Source organism: Amblyomma maculatum, chromosome 1, assembly GCF_055883805.1.
Source record: "Amblyomma maculatum isolate TAMU_Amacu chromosome 1, ASM5588380v1, whole genome shotgun sequence".
NCBI lineage: Eukaryota > Metazoa > Arthropoda > Arachnida > Ixodida > Ixodidae > Amblyomma > Amblyomma maculatum.
Genome location: NC_139344.1, coordinates 6793973 through 6814390, shown reverse-complemented (window position 1 = coordinate 6814390; position 20418 = coordinate 6793973). Strand labels below are relative to the sequence as shown.

Here is a 20418-nt window from a genome sequence, read left to right as displayed (position 1 = left end):
ATTAATGCGCGCCATCCTTGCGAGTAGACCGAAAAGGGACTCTTTGTAAAGGTTGTCTGTTATTATTTTGAAACGCGCAGGGTGCCTTCTATTACGATGCGCTCTGTTGCATTCGAGAACGCATACGTAGCCTACATCACTCAAGTTCTTGTCCGTACTAGCACATGCTTGGAGTGATCGGGTTTCTTGTCCTGGTTTGCGATTACGTTTGGGCATCTGGTTGGCTCGTCGCATGCTTGAAATCTCTGAAGTATACCTGTGCCAAAGCTATAGCGTCCTTGTTGCTTGCATACACCAGACCTGCTTCACCTGACACAATTGAATAGGAAAAGTAAAAACAGATGCATGATTTATTGAAGGACGAAGCAGAAGGGGGCGAGAACGCTTCATGACGAAGTTAATCATCCACTTGACCTGTATTCTAAGGAAAATGTGGCAGTGTTCTGCTAGGCACAACCGGCGTCTGGAAACCACAGACCTAACGCCCGTGGAAACCCGTGCAAGTGTCTGAAAGTCTATTTCGCCACTTGTATGGCGGATAGTCTACGGTTCAGACAACTATAATGACGCTGCTTTCTGTAGACCAGCTGTTACAAGCAAAAAAAAAAAAAAACAAAAAACTCAACTTGCCTTACGGTCAAGCGTATACAGAAACGCATGTGATGAAATGTGTTACAGCAAACTACTTACGCCTGTTGCGAAAAACGTGACTTAACTTTCCCTCTCTTCATTGCTTTCACTGTCTTGATCTCTCTCCCCGTGCGCTGGCTACACAACCAAGCGATTGTGACTGCTTAACCTCCCACCGTCATTTGGTTCTTCTCTCTCTGTACATGTTTGCACTCGCCGTTGTGTTCCTCGAATGAGCGAGAAATGACTCGGCGAAATGGCTGAAATAATGTCCTCGTTAAATTCAGCTGCTCACAACACAAAGATAATGAACGAGGAAGCTTGGCACGCTGCTAGAAAACGGATCATTATTGCATGCTTACGTAATGCACGTAGGTGCAGAGAAGCAGTGCGTGCTGTGGCTTCCTTCCCTGCTATCGCTTATCCTGAAGTGTACAGGGTCTGTCCTGGAAGCAAGGTGACATGTCATGGTGTTGCGCGCGCATGCGCCACTGTACTCTACGCGAATGATCAAATAACACAAAGCGCACACAGAAGGCCGTAGGGAAGGCACAGACAAGACACCAGTGGCACGCTAGTGAATCTTCCCGCCAGAAGAAAGCTCGGATGTCGAAATACGTGAAACCCATATTAAACCTGTCCCATGACGGGAAGAGAATATCCGTAAGGAACTTATTCCCTCCTGAACGATGGTAAAATTCTCCAGAGATCGCGAAGTTCATGGTTTCTGCACCACTACAATGTTTCGTAGCACACTCTACTAGATGACCGAGTTTTATTGCACTAGCAATACTACCCGCATTCTCACACAAAAACCGATATCTGAAACCGATACGAACTTTGCGATGGCGGATTGACGAGATAAGGAGCACAGCTGCGACGCTGAAGAACCAGTCAGAAGCGCGTGCCATTCATGACATTGCAGACGGCACAACCAGTCGGAGTGCTCGCCCCACAGGAGACGTCACAACTTACTCACCGCAGCTGCCACGCTGAGGGAACAGGACAATCTCGCCTTGCTTCGCAATCCCACCAAAATTTGAAAACATTCTTCAACGGTTCTGAATCTCGAGCTTGCATTGCATGTAGACTAATCAGGGGCCGTTCGTGTTTCCTGACGAAGTTCGTCGTCGTGCTCGTCGGAGAGAACACTGGGAAAAACAGCGCCAGCGAGAATGAATGGAGGCTGATGTTACTGCACAGTATTCCATGGTTAGCCGACTCAACCGTCTGTATTTTTTGACTGAACAAGGCATAAGCCCACCTTCCCATCGACCTTACAGTCTCGACCTCTAACCCTGTGACATTTAGTTTTTTTTTCTTTCTCCAAGACTGAAACGAGTGCTGAATAAACACATACACGAGTCACGACACTATGGAAGGAGTGCAACAAAAGTGCTCAACGAGGTTCTCTAAAAGGAGCTTCGTGACGGCTACACACAGCTGGAAACTTATTGGGTTCGGTGTTTCGATGCCCAAAGTTCTTACTTTGAACATTGATTGGGGTATTATTAGATATTCTCAAATAAAGTGCGTTTTCTACAACCAGTCTCCTTAGCTTCAGAATAAGCCTTGTAAAGAAGGAAACTGTCGGATGTGCATAGTGAGGAGATAACTGGTACGGTCGGCAGACATACATGCTGCACTCTATTGGTATGTATGCGTGTGTATGCGTTCGTATGTGGGAGTGGGGATTAAGGTATGTAGGAAAAAAAAAAACTACCCCGGAAAAAAAGAAGCCTGAAGAAACAACCTCTGCAAAGAAACGTCTCCAAGCGAAGAATGACCCGAAGAACCAATGAATTCCTCAGTGGTCCACGTACACAAGAAAATGCACTGTATTGGAATCTGTTGTTTTTGTGAACAGAAGTAAGCAAGGTGGGTTTTGGCGCCACATCACACCTTGATCATGAAAGTGCACGTCATGCCTTATAAGCGCTCAAACTACAACCTTCGGTGATTTTGTTGAACAGCAGAATGACCCGTAGAAGCACTTACCTTTGACTGCTATTTTTCCGCTCACCATTGTTGTTTTATGAACACCTTGCATTCACAAAGTTCGTCCTTTATCGCTTGCACGCCAATGGATGAAATCACTGCAGTTAGTCACGGACAAACGCAGTCTAAGCCTCAAGTGGCAACAGAGGAAGCAGAAAATATACTTTCATACTGTTGAGCTCCCAGCCTCCTGATCCAGATTTCCGCGTGATCGTTGGCTCTGTGTCCTCTATCAAGAGTGGACACTCCACATAGCAGCGAGATGTGTAGCGGGCGTTGGCAGCAAGCGTATACATGTTGCTGTCCCTGTTCAACAATAAGCGGGTATCGGAAACATATCTTGTACCAAGCAGTCTACTATATATCGGGCATTTCTGACATTTCACCTCTCAATATACTAATTTGATTTCGCACGTTTTCAAGCTGCAGAGAAGCAAGAGCGTCCAGTATTTCAATGAAAGCGAGAAAGTGAACCACTAGACCATGCTCTTGAATTTTTCGCCAAGTATTTTGCCAGAAAAAAAAAAAAAAAACTATGCCTTTATGGTAGGATATTCTATCTTACACCTTTTGCCTGTCCTGTCCAGGTTTGTTTACTTGCTGTAAAGAAGCCAAATAAATTGAACTTCTCATCTCGGTCGCACATAACGACCGCGATAAACGACGCAGCAGCAAACGAAAATGGAGAGACGAAAGCCCCTCGGATAAGAAAAAAAGAAATGCTCCGATAGCTATTGCGTGCATATTCAGTTGTGATAATCAATGACAATAATTAGATCATGAACTCGATTGTATTGAGGTTACGGGACGTTCGATGGCGCCCATTCAATGACACTTGTCCCTGTTTTGCAGTAGGGGATGTATCTTCCAGAAGCTATAATCCCGAGCACATGAACGTAGTGACGATCATCACCTGCGACCACCATAATTCGTTTACATATGGCGTCCGCAACGCAAACATTTCCTATCTTTCATACAGTGCCGAGATGCATTCAAAGGGCCAGACTAACGTAGGAAATGGCCATGTGGGACGAAGTGGTGCATGCGTATGGCTAAGAACGGCCAAAGCGACGAACCTGGAGCAACATTTTCTGACACAGTTGCTCGAAGCACATCACTTTTCCCGGCCATAAACGACAGACGCGATGATGTTATTACTGCTTTATTCAGACCTTGACTTTGCGCGAGCAGCACAGTGTCCATCAAGCTTGACAAATACAAGCTTGGCTAGGCACAGTCAAAAGCCTAACTATCTCTTCTTCGCTCTTATACAGTTTCTATATGTACAACATATAATTTGTTCTTGTTCAATAAATCTCGCATCAACAATATTTACAACGTGCACACCTGTTAGGCACGTTTTTAAAAGACAATGCCAGTTACCGTCATACGGAAATTGCAGAAAAACAAATGCCAAGCTAGGCAAGCAACCGAACGAAAAAAAAAAAAGAAAACGTGGGCTGCGGGCAGCAACCAGCGACGCTACAAAAAATGAAGCGGGAACAACAACAGGGGGGGTAACAATGACAGCGGCAGCATGTATATTAGAAATTCTGGTGGAGGCGACGCGGTTATGATTCGGCGATCCGAAAGTCCGGTCACTTGCAAGGTTGCAGCCAGCCGCCTGCTACTGCGCCGATGTCCTGGCTTGGATTTATCCGTACACATGAAGAGAGAGAAAATAAAAAAGCTACGGAACGCGTCTGTCGCAGTGAGCCAAGCAATGCAATTCAGCGAAAGCCAGAAAACGTAACGTGCGTCATTGAGAGCTAGAAGGGCGTAACATGCTGTTCTGAAAGCGATGCTCGACGCGAATGCGTGTAGCACAAGTTTAGCGCAAAACGTTGATCAAAGGTGTGTGATGCGGGATTAGGCTGCTGTTGCAATTCCTTAATAGGGGTGAGCTGAGGACACTTATGACACCACCTCACTTGTCGGTGACGCTTTGAGCAAGAGCGGACAATGGGCTACGCTTCACGATCAGCACAGGCACGAAGTTGACGTTAAAGGCACTCACACATACGCACAGACGAGTAAAAAAAAAATATTTTGACTTGGGCATGCTCTCTTCTATGCCTAGATATCACGAAGTGGTACTGGTTGAGCCGCTTGGAGGCTGTCCAAAGAATCATGTAGGTTCTATAAACAACAGCTCTAAAAAGATTCGGATATCAGCGCTGGTGATTCGCTCATAAGCCAGAATGCAGCAGCGTTAATGCTTCCCTCCAATTATGCCAATTCACTTCCCTGAACTCTTCCGTTCACTCCCCCTTGCTTGCGTATAAATAAGCCTCCTTCCTCACAAAAAAAAAAAAAAATGAAGTGCTGCAGTCTTCTTGAGGTCGCATCAGAAACATATCTCCTGAACGCGCCAGAACCGTATACAATCCCTCTATGCAGGTCTGAATCGAACCTTGACACCAACACAATCGTGACAAGCCTGATTCGCGCATAGAAGACAGCATGCAGCTAGGGCATTATCACTTCTTGTTGCTAGAATTTCAAAGCAAGAAAAAGTAACAAAGCACGCGTAAAAAAAAAAAATCTATTCAAAGCGGCATAGCACGCTCCGCTCCACGAATATGTATAGACACTCCAGCAGACTTAAGTCTTGTCGCTGCCGACGCAGTGTCGACGAAACAAAGTCGCCGTACCAGCATAAAAAAAAAAAATGCCTTGCGAGGAAAAGAGTATATCATGGCAACCCACGTATCAACGCGGCGAACGGCTTCAAGAGGGCTCGGCGGGTTCATGTCGACCGAGCGACGGTCGGTGTTCGTCAGTGGTGGTTGTTGCGGTGCTTGATGTGCATGTGGTCGTAGCTGTGGTCGCCCGTTCGGGCTTTCCTCTTTTCGACCAGATCCTTGGGGACCGTTTTGAGGTCGTACGCGAGGCCCAGCTTGGCCATGGCGTCGATGAAGAACGTGGTGAAGTTGAGCGTCCAGCCCAGCTCGCTGGTCGAGTAGTCCCAGGGGAAGGTGTGGTGGTAGTTGTGGAAGCCCTCACCGATGGCAGCCCACGAGACGAAGCGGTTCTCGGCGGGTGAGATGTTCTTGTCGTAGGGCCGGTTGCCCCACAGGTGAGCGGCGCTGTTCACCAGCCAGGTGAAGTTGAGCGAGAGCACGTATCGCAGCATGGTTGCCACGAAAAAGGACACCCAGTAGCTCTCGCCGAACAGGTGGTGTGGCAACACGGTCGGCAGGTAGAAACAGAAGAAGGTGGTCAGCGGCACGTAGTAGCTGCGAGCGCGAGAAAAAGAGTTGCGCATGAGAGAGAGCTGGAACAGGAGCGACCAACCTACAGGGGAGTTTTTTTTTTCGCTCCACACTACTATACGCTCAGAAGGCAGATATGAAAACATGTCAAGAGTGCGTTTTTTTTTTCTGAACCACTTGACGACAGAGTGCCAACATGTCCCAATAAATGACACTTTCCCTCCAGAAAAGACATTAAACAAAAAAGAATCACATCGCCATCAACAGAACGCATGGTGCAGGAGAGGGTTGTATGCCACATTAACGTGCAGTGCAACATGCCTTTGAAGTGCTGTTACATTTTCTCGCATCGCACGAAACGTACCGATAAAGCTGCAGCGAGCTAATGGCATGTGATACGACAATTTTTTCCCTGGCCCTTAAGCAGATCGCGTTTTTACTTTCTACAGCATCAAGCTACGCACTCTTACGAGCTGCGGACTGAACACCTGGATAGCATTATTTGGCTTTTTTTAAAGCGGAGCCCGAAGGCTGTAGGATAAAGTATAAACTGCCCATGCGAAACACAGCCTCCAAGCTCACTGCTAACGGCGAGCTCAGCAGCATTTGCTAAGCTTTAAATTTTATTTTACCACTGTACTGTGTCTCTCGTATCGTGTAATAGGCGACTGCATAATGATTCCCATTGTTTGAAACAGGGAGGAAGAAGAGGTTGAAGTATACAATTTTGCCAGTAATGATTTGGCGTTGACTGCAACGAAATGTATGAAGTAATTTGGTGTTCCAGATTGATGCTTATTTTTCTGTCATTTGTTGAAAAACGAGTTCTCCAGCATCTTCTATTCACTTCTTGCTTTCAGCGAAAGCTTCCACAACTAATGACTGTGATTATTTTTTGAGAGAACAAAAAAAAAAAAAAAAGAACACCACGGCTGTGTTGTCGCGTTACTTCGCTGCAAATACCGACAAACTGCGATGATATCTTTATCTGTGCCCTGCCCTGATTAAGCTATGACGTGCCCAATACGAGAACGTAACAGCTAATGACCAAACACTTATTCATTAAAATAAAAATGATTTCTTCAAAAGCAACAGCGACCCAGCTTTGCAAGCGGTGATAACGGTATACGAAAAAAGACTGCTCGGGTACAAAGCAAAATTTAGCGGTCGAATTCAACGGCAATTTCCGTACCTCGTTCAAAGGTAAGACACTGAGCCAAAACTTCCAGTAGACGACGTCACTAAAGGGCTGTTTATCAGTAGATAACGCTAACTACCTGTACTTGCACTAGTTATCGCTAATAGCTATTGTTAGCTAGCCATTATACGTATGTACCGCAGTCGATGACTGATTTAAACGAGCTGAGCTGAAACTATCCTAGCAATCTATCAGTTTTTGTTACAGACTCCGGTCGTATGTATATAGCTCTGACGACAGATCACACACGTTTCCAAGGAGGGCAAGGCCCCGAAATCAAGCCCTACCTCGGCAGTTCCCCTCCCCCCCCCCCCCCCCCTTCCCTCTTGATATAAGAAATTACCTTTGGGCCTCCAGAAAAATTCTAGGCTGATAGGCTGAGCACCTATGTCAGATCGCCATATAATGTGTCACGGTGACGGCTTCGAAAGAGGACTTGAGCAACAAAGTGTTTCTCAAACTGCACCGTCAAGTCACCAGGCCGCTGTGACGTCACGAGCGTGGGGCGCGTGCCGTCCATTCTACCGTGCGGTCAAGCCACATCGCACCATAATGCGCGTTTCTCGCACATGTTTTGTGCGTGGGCTGTTCCCCGTTTTCCTCTAGCGCCCAGTGGGACAGTATAGCGCACTTATTCCGAGACAAGCGGCAGTTCCGCTCTCGTGTTTACGCGCGTTGCGCTCACTACACACTTACTTCTTTTGGAACCTAATGACCGGGTCCTTGAGGAGGTCCGAGCAGTCCACGGCCTTTCCCTTGCGCATCACCTCCGGGTGCTTCTTGCACATCAGCCAGCCGACGTGAGCGAAGAAGAAACCCCTGTTCACGTTGTGCGGGTCGGCATCGCTCTCTGAGAACTTGTGGTGCACCCGGTGGTCGCGCGTCCACTCGTACAGGTCGTTCTGCAGAACGGGAGAGAGGGCAACGTGACACGGGTCATGTAGTGGCCCGGTTCAGGCACAAGACAGGTGGTTGTTGCCGTGACTGGACGGCTAAGAATAAACTTCACGCGTTTACAACCACATAAGCACGTAGGCAAAAAAAGAAATTTATTTCGTTTGCATATACCGCAGGCCCGTTTCGGGATTGATGCACTCCAGCAGCTAGGATAGGCTTTAAAATACCAGCCAATTTTTATTTTGCTTTTTGTTTGTTTGTTTTTGTCGGTGGCCGTACTGCCACTGTCTATCGAAGTTTTTCTGCTGGACCATTGCCAGGTCGCAGGGACGAGAACTTGGCGGTGGAATCGCACTCGGTCACCGCTTTCATATACACGGGTATGTTTTTTTTTTTTTTTTTCGAAAACAAGTGTAAACGTCTCGACACAATAGAAGTGAGCAGTTGCTCACATTCCAAGCAGCAAATCCTGGAGATAAACCAGCTGTGATTGATACCTTGATTCATTCATATATCGCACCCCGAGCTTTACTTTCGATTCCTGTTTTTACAGAGTGGTATAGGTATATTTCTGGCCTATTCCGCGATTCATTCATTTTGACGTACGCAGCTCGCAGGGCATTCAGCTTCTCGAAATAAAACGCCGCCTTATGTTATGCTGAGAAACTTATACCGGTTTCCATTGGGCGAACAGGAGCACTTTTAGCTGCACTAGAAGTGCTCTCGCGAGTTTCGGCGCCTACCAGTGGTCGAACAGGAGCAGTAGCGTTGAGTTCTATTGGCAGAGGAGGCGCGCTTTTGGGGCCCCGAGAGCAGTCTTCGGTGCTCCGTCGCCAGCGGTGGAGTACAGGGAGAACGGGGGAAGTCACGTGACCTTTTTAACGTCGGGACGGGATACGGGCGACGCGAGCGCGGAAAAGTTTGATAACATGACGCCTGATGTCACGCGCTCTCCCTCCGAGCAGCGCGAATGTTCCGTTGGGGAGACGAGAACGCGCGTCCTCAGTGCTCTCGTGCGCTGCTCTGGCTGCTCGTTGCTCTCGCTCCTGTTTGCCCAATGGAAACCGATATTAGGTGTCTCGATCAAAAAACAAACAACCGCCAAAGATTCGTTCGGAAGGAAGAAAAAAAATATCTGCAGATTATGCTGTATCGATGCGTTATGGCGTCAAGGCATGGGGCGCCATCTTCCGGCGGAGTTTGCCAGTGCGCTGTGCAGCCTCTCCTATTGTGCATACGTCACTCAAGCTGGTAGTTTGTTTATTTCCCTTTGCGTACGAATAAATTTTTGACCGCACTTCGCAAGCACATTCTACGAGACCCGAGAGACCCTTTTCAGAAAAGCTTAAGGTTCGATTAGCACCGAGCTGCAGTCTATTTCTGGACTGAATGTGTGGCGTATGCTGTCCTAGAGTCTGTCGGAACATTTTCTCGGTTTCGCGCTCGTCTGGAGTCGTCAGGTCGTTTCGCGGAAACTTCTGTGAAAACACACTACATGCGCTTAGGAAAAGCCCGGCTGATTCGTTTGTCGGAATATTGACGCTGGCCTCGTCGAGGGGCCGGCAAACAGTCGGTGCGAGAGCTGCTCACACCACATGCTGGCATCACCACGCCCACCTGCTCGTGAAGGATTAGACGCCGCCGAGAGGCGAAGGAAGTCTTCCGCATATTGGAAGCACAAAGGCAAAACATTACGAATAAGCTGCTAAGGTTCTCGCGAAGTCCGTGCGCCGCTGAGAAGCAGCTATCCCGGAACTCTACCAGCTTAGTTTGGTGGTATCGATAACTGACGCGAATAGCCAGTCTCGGCGGCGCATTCTGGTAACTATCCATCGCACGAATAAAGCCGAGAATTGTAATCACATTTGGGAAGGGGAGGGGGTGTAAGCGTCCTGTAAGTCTGCGCTTCCCTGCTAAAGACGCAGATTGTGTTAGTACATTGGTACCAGAAATCGACCGGTCTGGCGACACTCTTGTCAGTGCATGAAACAATGCATTATCAGTACTCTGGAAAGCGAAGCTTGGTTTCCTTTTTATTTATTTTTTGTCTTTTTTATGAAGTCATGCGAATGAAGGCGAGGATTTGTTCACGAGGAAAGTCTTGGAGGGAACCGCTCTGCAATTTGAGATGAAGAGGAGATGCAAAACCTACAGGATGGATAAGGAATGACAGCAAAAATTTCATTTCATTCGTGCTTGCTGTAAAGTGTGGTTCGAAAGCCTCGGCAGAAACGAAATGAAGCCGCGTTTTCTTTTTTTATTATTTTTTTTTTTTTAGCATGCACCTGCTAGGCAGAAATGCCGTTCTTTTTTTGCATTTCGTCAACAGCAGAGCTCTGTCACGGGAATAAAAGGCAAATATACAGGGTTAGGGAAAGGAAAGACGTGCTGGGTCGTTCCTGAGGTCCTCCAAGACTAGTATCGCGTTAAGACATGATGCTGACAACAGAGCACCTGGTGACTAACTCACCCTTGCCGCAGGCATGTGCCACGGGTGTGAAATTTGGTGTGTAATTGATAAGAACGCGCCACGCAGGACGATTCAACCCAATGAGTGCGACAACCGCCGACCTATAGAATACCGCCAGGCTATGCCAGCGAACTCCTTCTGCGGGTGCTGCCAAGGTCGGCTGAGAACATGGGGCCGTGAGAACACTGCGAAGGACGACTCGGCGGAACAGCGGCCGAGCACGCTGGACAACGTGAACCCCGAGGCGATCGGACCGACTCGGTCGAGGAAAAAAAGAGACAAAGGGGTTGGTCAGCCAAGAGAAGCGGGGAATGCGAACGGACAATCCTGCGAATACCCAGCGCAACAGGTGGAGCGTTTATCGCTGAAAGTCCCACAACGCTCTTTCCAAATTGGTGCCAAAGAAGCGAGGAACAAACCCACGTGCGGCCGTGCACGTCTCTGGCAAAAGAAACTGCTATTAGGATATTATAGTTGATTGTACCCCAAGCTCCTGAAATGAGATTTGGGAAATGAGATTTGGGCGGCGTGGGACCTCTTCGCTGGTTCCCCGGAATAGCGCAAAATGCGACGTTTTGGTCATCACCGAAGATATTTAGGAAGCGTGCGGGCATGATGAACGAAACAGTAAATAATAATAAAAACTAACTGGAGACGGACGGTTTCTGCGCTACGTCATCCGCGTGCATCCTACAAGTCCTGAGTTCGATCAAATTATTGGGGCGGTGTGCAACATTGTGGTTTTTTTTTTTTCTATATGTCATTAGCGGCAAGTACGCTGTGACATCTTAACAACTGAGGGTATGCGACAAGCGGCAATTGCAGTGTACTGAAATGAGGACAAGATATCTAAAAGCACACGGGTGAGCTGATTGATTTCACTCGCTACATTTATACGGTATTTCAAGGTCTTCATAATGTGTTCGATTGCGTACAAAAACACATGTTAGGTTTAAAATGAAAAGAATGGTCCTTGAAATTTACTTTCGGCATCGGTGTCTCTCCACGGATAATGTTTGGCGATGTTTAATGAAGTCTTTTCGAGTAGCAGAATGTTAGTTAGGGTTCAAGAACATTCCACTGACGACGTCTAAACAACTGCAGGGGAACCTCGAATTTTCGAAATACACTGGTCCTGCAACGAAAAGACTGAATTTAAATATTCGGTCATGCATACAAAAAGTCCCTCACGAAAAACAAGAAACAATTCTCTCCATCTCCCCGGCTTTTTTTTTCTTCGTTTTTGTCTTTCCTGTATGCTTTTAGTCACAGAGATCGTATTTGTCGATCACGCAGCCCTCCTACCCACTTCACGATCACGATATGGTCTGACTGCTGTGTATTGACTCCAGTAAACAAGATTATCTGGCTGGCAAACAGAACAAGGAGAGATGATAAGGTCAGCTGATAGATCAAATCCAAAATTATTGCTGAAATCATTAGTTTTTCCGTACAGCTACTACAAGGGGGAGAAAAAAAATGAGAAGGGCTGAACCGAATGTGGAGCGAAAGCATTAGCTGCGGGTTACCAAGCGTTCTTCTTCCTCTTCTTGGTATTCTGCTTCGTCTTCTTCTTTTTCTTGGTCTTCTTTTTCGTCTTGTTCTTCTTCGTCTTCTTCTTTGTTGTCTCTTTTTCTTCGTCTTCTCCTTCTTCTCCTTCTCGTAGCTGCGGCCACCCGGAATTCCGTTTCCTCAACGGTAGGGTCCCGCAACTTCTTTCTCCTGACTGGTTGCCTCTCAGCGGGTTAAACGGTGATTGTTACCGAGAGATGTCTCTGAACGCAACCTAAAGGTAGCATACACTCACTGAAGGCAGGAAATGATTGCGGTGAAGCTTATTGAATAGTGTTACCGTTGTCATGCCGTCACCTCGTGGCTCTGTTCACGGTTGGTTTTGCGGCTATTAAGGATTAAAAACATCGCATAATGCAACTTAAAGGGGAACAAACCCCAGGAATGATCTTGTAACTTATTTTAACGTTGCGAGTTTAAAGAAAATAAAATGTTGCATTTAGAAGATTCGAACAGATGTTTCATTCGCCCAGTGCTCAGGTAAGTAGTGTCAATCCGTTGCGCCACAGAAGCAGAGAACGGCCGTCTTTAAATGCGCTTTTATTCATGTTTACAATATTACCGCTATTTGTCACCAGGTGAAGCTGCTCAGAGGACCCTACCGTTGAGAGACCAGAATCACTCGTCTTGCTTTGGCTTTCGCTACAAAAAGTGGTCGCATTTCCAGCATGGCCTCACAGCAGAGCGAAAATTTGCACTAGGACAGTCAGCTATTTATTTATTTATTTATTTATTTATTTATTTATTTATTTATTTATTTATTTATTTATTTATTTATTTATTTATTTATTTATTTATTTCATTTCATTTGCGAGCAGCTTTCTCTACAAATCGCGTTGATCCACCGGTCGCGTGTGCGCATGAGACAGCACGCGGCGCCCATGGTAGCTCTCTTCGCATCGTTGACAGTTTGGTATATAATGACTAAGCAATATCGAATACAATCAATGGACATGAGCCTCACGGATCTCTGTTGCACTCGGTGACCAATAAAAAATGTCTGACCTTCGCGCGACGTCTTTCATCAAACGAGATGTTCTTCCGCCTTAACCCGTACATCGGTTCCTCTGCGTCTGTCGTCCACTTTGCAGTACCTGTCGACCTTGTAATATCCACGGTAGGAGCTATCGTAAAGCGACGCTCATCACTGCTTTCGAACGGCGTATAGGCACTAACGTTGTTGACAAGGACGCCCCGCCAGTGCCGGCATTATAGTTTTCCCTCTTATCGCTAGGTCACGAATACGCGAAAGCCAAGGAAGATGAACAACACAGAGCCAGCGCGAAATTTCCGGCTTCGGCCCAGTGGCCTTTATGCCTGGGGCTCTGTAATGTCCACGTCAGATGCACGATGTCGTGCTCGCGATGGTGTCTTCGTCATTCGTGGACAATGGGTCTGTTTTAGTGGAACTTTCCTCGAACACATTTGGGGTGACACCGACGTTTAGAGAGGTATTTAGAACACCAATGTCAATTCGGTGGTGTTTTTAGCAACTTGCAGCAGCACGGACAGTCCACGTGACGCTGACTACAGCCGCGACGGGCAACGCTTTCTAGCCAGACTGATTTCAAGGATTTCTATCCAGACATGGGGTCATCCGGGGTTCCGATACGCACGCAATTATCTTCATTTCCTTTCACACGATGGTGCGCACCTGATCGATCCGATACGTACGAACGAGCGTTCCTATCATGAACACGTTGGCTTTTCCACTCGCGTGCTGTGCAACAGTCTTTGAATGATCATTTTACCTAGCTCTAAGAAAGTTTCGCAACAAGCACATCACAGTCCAGACTAAACTTGCCGAGAAAAGTGAAGCACAGAAAGTACGTATGTTAAACGTATACGAAGCCAGGAGAATGCATTCTAGGTTTTGCCGGCATTATATTTAATGAAAACTTCATTTAACGGTGCTTTTTCAGTACAGAATGATATGCACAAATGGAACATCGAGATGGAGACAGGTAAGCGAAATAATTGTATTGCAGTGTAACAGCACAAAGCTCATCATCTTGCGACTGCTAATCCACGTACAGGAGGACCAGCACTTCTGAGACAGAACCAAATAAATGTAGCAGTTTGTTGAGTCGTACAGATAGAAAAACGCCTTGCTTGGGTTTAGAGGTGGAATAATAGCTCAAGAGGTCCTCTCAAGGCAACGCTAAGAGCGCAGGCGATGATTTGACAAAAGGCTGCTGGAGACAAATACGGGGAAAGAAAGCCTTCAGTTAGTGGGACGGGCAGCCAGAAGGAGACGTTAGGTGTCTTCGGTTTGGATTGCACTGGCTGCACTAGTTCTGAAAAGTGCTGCAGCGGTGCAAGGCGGTCACGTGAGCGTGCAGTGCCAGTTCCGACACTGGCGTGGCGGCAACTGCCAAAACGAGAACGCAAGTGTAGGACTTTGCAACCTATAGCAGACGCGTGCGCGCATCATGTATCGCGTGCTGTAACATATGGTCACGTCCAATTTCGAAGCCAGTTGCCATAGACCTACAGTACTCGATCGGAAAGTGACGACGACTAACAGTGACGTTGTCTGCAACCAATTGACCACCGTACGCGCGGCTGCATGATCGTTATATCGGCCGGTCTGCGAAGATGCCATTCATGCGCCTGGGTACGAGAGAATTAACGTTGTAAGCAGTTGCCACGAGTATTAGTTTAAATAAGGCTGCCTAACAAGACGCTTGATTGGTTTCCGCGGACTTCTGTCTAAAAGCGCTAGCTGCTGAAAGGACGCCCGCACCTCACTACGCGCTCTCAGACGTCGATGTACTCCGTGGGCGACAAGTTTGATGTCGCAGAGTCGTTGCGCATGCTATCGTGTGGTCCACACAATTGGCACGATAGAAACTCGATCTATCGCAACTGATTTCTGTTCGCAGCTACCCGCCTTCTTAGGTCACAACACGATAAAAAAACATGCTACATAGGGCAGTATCGCGGCCACGTACCACTACATATGTGGCCACAGCTACATATATGATACCGCTCCTCCATCAACAAAATGCTAACCAGCAGCATGCAGTTCAACTACCCCGTATATGCAACCATTCACGGATCCAACCGCCCGGGTTCTGAAGGAGACGGACTTTACAAAGCTCCGCAGAACGATGCGCTGCGTCGTCTGCTCTTGGCCGAGCGGCGCATACGCCATGCTGTACTTTTTTCTGCACCTCCTATGGAGCGAGTGCAGGATGGGCGAGAACTCGTGCAAACCTAGCCCTACACCTTGACAAAACGAGAAGTGCAGACGGCGCGCGCGGCACCGGCAAAACGAGAACGGCGGTGCTGCACTGCTTGAACTAGTGCAGCCAAATCGAAGAGACCAGTTAGAGAAGGCCGAAGCGATAACATTTTAGTGCACGCGTTTACGGTTTTGGATGAAAAATAAAAAACGCTTTTGAGAATGAAGAGGAGAGCTGAGTTCGGCGAATTCTTGATTGTATTGATGGGTCATAAGTGAAAGAGCAGTAATGTGGTACAAGAAGTCATTTTTGGCGCTGCAGAACCGGCATCACTGTTGACAGCCAAGAATGTCCGCGCATGTCCCAAGATGCTAGCCCCCACCTTAGCAGTACTCCTAACTCCTATGAGCCGGAGAGAGTCAGGTGGGAATAGTATAATTGTCACTTTTTGCTTAACTAACGAGGACCGCTGATTAAAGAAATTACAGTACGTCGAGCGCTTTGTTTCACACTCAAGGGAGATGACGCCTGCATTCGCGTGGAACTCGCGAACGCAGCAAAGTAGTTTTCAACAACTTCCTCTTCCTGGTACTCGCACTTCTTCAAACCGAAAAAAATCCGCTAACGGACCCTTAATAATCGGTCAAAAGTTTAGTGCATTTCAACTAGAAATGCCGCAATGTAAAGGCCTTGAAACATCGAAGTCGGGAAGGAAAAACGTGTCTGTAATTTTTTGGCGTTACGAACACCGCCGCAAAATCCAGGTAGGGCCTTGGAGAAACAAAGAAGTTCCGGCATGGCTATCCGCATCTCCTGCAGCAGAACTGTTGCGCCCAATTTCCCCTACGAGTACCTAGACCTGGTGACCAAGCAGCGCGAGCGGCAACATTGCTTGTATTCAGCCGAGGAGAGAGAAAAAGAGGGGGCGAGAAGGCAAGGCTCGGCGCAGGGAATCCAGCTGCAAGGTCAGTGCCAACGCGGGTCATTCACTCGCTCGGGGCGGCGGAGGCGCCAAGAGAGCGGACCGGTGGAGAGGGAATCAGCACCGCTGACCTACATTCCACGCAATAGGCTGCCTATGCGCACGCACGGAGCGGAGCCGGCCTCGACAACGATCGCGCTCCGTCGCAAGATACACCTGTGGGTCGTGGCTGTGTGCTTCGACGCGTTGACACCCCCCTCCGCTTCCCCCCGTGGCTGCATCTCTTTTCCACATAGATTTCATAGATTTCTTAGCTTCGCATTGACATTGGTCGGGTCGAGGAGCCTGTACGGGCTTTCCCTACGCGGCAAAAAGAAAAAAAAAACATGGGAGAGACAGGAGACCGAAACGGAAAGAAAAAAAAAACGGTCTACATATCTGGATGAACTTCCAAATGAACCGCACGGAGGCAGCGATAACGATCGTCTGTCGAATTTGTGTGCGTGCGTGTGCTAGCGCTCTGAGAACGCTCTGCCTCCCCCCCCCCCCCCCCCCCTCTGGCAGCTGCCTGCAGTAGTTGCCGTGCACGGCATACAGAGAAGGCAAAAAGTTACCAATTTAGACGTACGCATAGGAATGCAGCTAGCTCAGCTGTGTATTACGCTTGACATGAGCATCATATTTCAGTACACGCTACTGTGCCTAAAGCTACAAGCTAGGCATCCTGTCGTTTAGTCCCACTCCCGTAATAAAAATAACTGTGTGTGTTTGTCCGTGAGAAATGGAGCAAGGGGAGGTAAATGCAAAATGCGAGAAGCATGCAATTGCTAGTACAAATTGTACTATTCAACGGCTTATTATTCTTTTTTTCGTGTTTAAATTTCTGGCGCATTAGCTGCTTACAGCAACGTCATTGCTCATAGGTACTAATCAATACCCCCTTCGTCGGCTAAACAAATAAAACGAGACAAAAGAATTCATTGTGAAAATAGCTGCCAGTGATGCGGCCTCTTTTTTTGTTTGATTTTCTTGTTCCAGGTTATCACTTTCAAATAACAAATCTTCAATTTTTAGCTTTCACATTTGAAGGCAGAGTAACACACGAAATCTACCGACCGAAATCAGAGCACCATTTAATTTGTCGAATGTAGAAGAGAGAAACAGAAGAACGTAAAGGGCAGGAAGGTTAACTAGGCGATATCCAGTAGGCTACCCTACTGGGCAAGGGGGGCAAGGAGAGAAAAGGCGGCCACAAAATGAGTTTTTCGCGTGTCCATAGTCCACTATGATAAGGGGGCACGCTTAAAGTTCATAGCCGGGAACTCAACCCCGAGTCCTTTAAGAACTTCAGGAGCGTCTTCACCGATTTCCTTTGTGATGAACGTTTTGTCCAAGGCCCCGGAATCTGCTTGTGTAAGAGGACGAGAGTCCAAGCGGCGGAATGGTGTAGTCGGAACGGCACTCTCTCGCTCAATTCAAAGGCAGTCACAAAGTACGTGCCCAATCGTTTCATCACATTCACATTGCTCACACGTTGGTGTCATTGCGATGAGATGGGAATGGGCGTCCACAGACGGCATAACAGCCTAAAGCATCAGAGCTGCATTTGCATTTGAAGGAAAGGGTCAAAGTGAGATTACACCACAAAAAACCGCAATGTTTTCGCTTAGCGCATGCATCTGCTCCGACTTCTGATTCTGTTCGATGCGTTTCAATACTCCAGACACCAACGCCGTCTACAGGCATTCTCTGGCGCAACTGTTTCTGGACGGAGGGCAAGACGCAACAGCCTTCCTAATCGGGGGAATGATTCCGTAAACAACTTGCGCAACGCCCTTATACATCCTCGCCGAGTAAATTGCGCGTGGCGCGCTCCTCAACTCACTTCATTTTCCTGCTACGTGTATCGGGACCAAACGCGATAACTGAGCACGCCTAAGCCGTCAAGTGCCAATTCTTTTTCTCCCCCCTCTCTCTGTCTGTCTGCCTAATGAATTTTGTCGAAACGAAGGCATTCCTTAAGGAGTGAGCGGCCTCGCACACACCGAGCGAACGCTTCGCGGAGCCGGATCGTCCACTTGCCTCAATATACTTGCTGCAGTCGGGCGCACAGTGTACATACATTCAGAGCGCGGTTCGCCTTTCCCTGCGCTCGCGCAGTGCGCCGGCGTAGGGCTACGACCTAAATGGCCGTTGCGTCAGCGTTACGCCACAACGTGTTCGCGTCACCGACGTAACCGGGTCGCTCGAAGAGCCCGTGCACGCTCGCCCGCGCCGCCTTTTATGTTATGCGTTTAGTTTTGTATTCTCAACGGGGGGCTAGACGTTTGTCGCCCTTGCCGGACCGCATGATAGCATTCACACGCGAGGCTTTAGAATGACCACAGCTGATCTGGATCCATTCAGCGGTATAGCGTACACTGCAATAGACATTTGAGGAGTAACTGAACAGAAAGAAAAGGGCGGGGACCGTTGAGAGAGGTTAGCAGGCAGCGGATGTGGTTATAAAAACGGCGTAATGGTCTTGTGCTGCTCATTTTTCAATCCCAAGAAAACGTTCTTCTCCCAACATATGTGCGGTGATTTCTTGATGACGCTTATTTGAGGCCTGCTTAAAGCATTTTGTTCGTCTTGAAACGATAACCAGTTTCTAAAAAATATCCGTGAGCGACAGGAAGTTTTATTCTAACTACAGAGAAGTCTGCAGCATTGCACGCAAAGAAATAACATAAACACAAAACAAGGTGGTGCTAGCGATCGGAAATTACAGCTACGGAAAATGAAGCACCCAGGGTATAACTTGCGCCACACTGTTTCAGCCTTCTATTATTCCACTTTTAGAGTGACTATCAGTAAACCGACTCTCCTTTTATTGGTGCACCACGAAGCTTCGATCACCGATACCCCACGTCTAATAGCAGAGCGGGAAGAAGGCTCCATCGAGAATGCGACGAGGGCAGCAGTAGCGCTTCTAAATCTTTGGGCCATCGCAACGCGAACGCACCAACGCCTCAGCCTACGCAGACGTGCTGATAGCAAGCTTGCTTCTAGTTTCATGCTAACTGGAGTGAGAGACACAAAAAAAGCATGGGGACTGGAAAGTTCGCAATTTAGTCTATACCGAGGAGGCTACATGTTCCAGGTGCTCAACTATAAAGTTGAAACATCGTATCCGCTGAAACTGCTTGAAATTACATTAAGGACAACGAAGCAGCAAACTATGAAAAACGATAATGTTAACGGATGCCTTGAATGGGGGGGGAGGAGAGGGACTGTGGGTCAGAGGGCAAACGCGAGCTCGTGCCCCACTCGAGCGCATTTGTTCCTTTCTTATTTAAGCGAAGAATACCACGTACTACTACGGATAACAGGTACGCATTGTTCGCTCGCGGAAAACGAGGTGGACACCAAGGTAAAGGAAGCTTGGCCATATGCCGCCGTGGGGAGCCAAAGCTGAAAACCTCCCGAGGACCCGGCGGCCGTGTCTGCGGACAGCAGAGGACAGAACCGTAACAGAGTCAACGGCCTACATAACCTAGCTCACGGTGTGGAAGAAAAAAAGGCGATGTGTGTGTGTGTATGTGTGAGCTTGGTGGGAGCCGTGCATCCGAAGCGAATGCGACTCACATGTCGTGTATATTGTGCTGTCGAGTGTTGCTCACCTGGCAGGCCATGCAGTTGAAGATCATGAGCACAACCCTGAGCGGGAAGCGTGCCTTGTACGCTCGGTGGGACCAGAGCCTGTGCGCCCCGGCCGTGACTCCCAGGCCGGCGCAGATTCCCCAAGTGGTGGCTGTAATGAATGACAACCACGCCGTGAGCGTGTGATATGAACCTCGAGGGAAAAGGTACCGGCTACGCACGTGCGGCAGCATGACAGTTAAGGCCGGCGATAAACGCAACAATTAAAAAACAATACTGTATACCGCCTCACCATCGCTGACTCAATTTAATAACACTCCTTCAATAGGCCCTGTTGGTTCGTCAAAAGACCTGTATGGACAGAGCTGAAGGATAGCTCAACAGGCTCACTTTACAGCGTTCAAAAGGACAGCCGCGTGGAAACTTCATTTAGGACAGAAATAATTGTCCAAAAAAGTCTGCTGCGGGGAAAGTGTAACTACATGTCATTACATTGTCATTTAATTTTATTTGGCAAGCCGCTTTAGAGTAAAAACTCTGTAAAGCTTTTTTTTTTTTTTTTTTTTCTGAGTAAATTTTTTAAGCACCGGCCACTATAGGCACAGAGATGCATCGACAGTGTTTACTTGCCCTGCCAGTGTTTGAACGTTTCAAGCCGCGCCGGCTTGAAATTGCTCAAACTTCCA

At 47.8% G+C, this 20418-nt stretch overlaps 1 protein-coding gene across 2 annotated transcripts in view; it reads right to left on the bottom strand.

Moving 5' to 3' along the window:
• Positions 1–3780: 3780 nt before the first annotated feature.
• LOC146201570 (stearoyl-CoA desaturase 5-like) overlaps positions 3781–20418 on the bottom strand; it is a 102910-nt gene continuing 86272 nt past the window's right edge. For both annotated transcript variants that reach the window (XM_084587652.1, XM_084587651.1), the window contains exons 4-6: positions 19753–19883; positions 7738–7943; positions 3781–5867 (exon numbers count right to left, since the gene is read on the bottom strand). In XM_084587652.1, the coding sequence (XP_084443778.1) occupies positions 5408–5867; positions 7738–7943; positions 19753–19883 (797 nt within the window). In that variant the 3' untranslated portion in view covers positions 3781–5407. The remainder of the gene's footprint in view (positions 5868–7737; positions 7944–19752; positions 19884–20418) is intronic.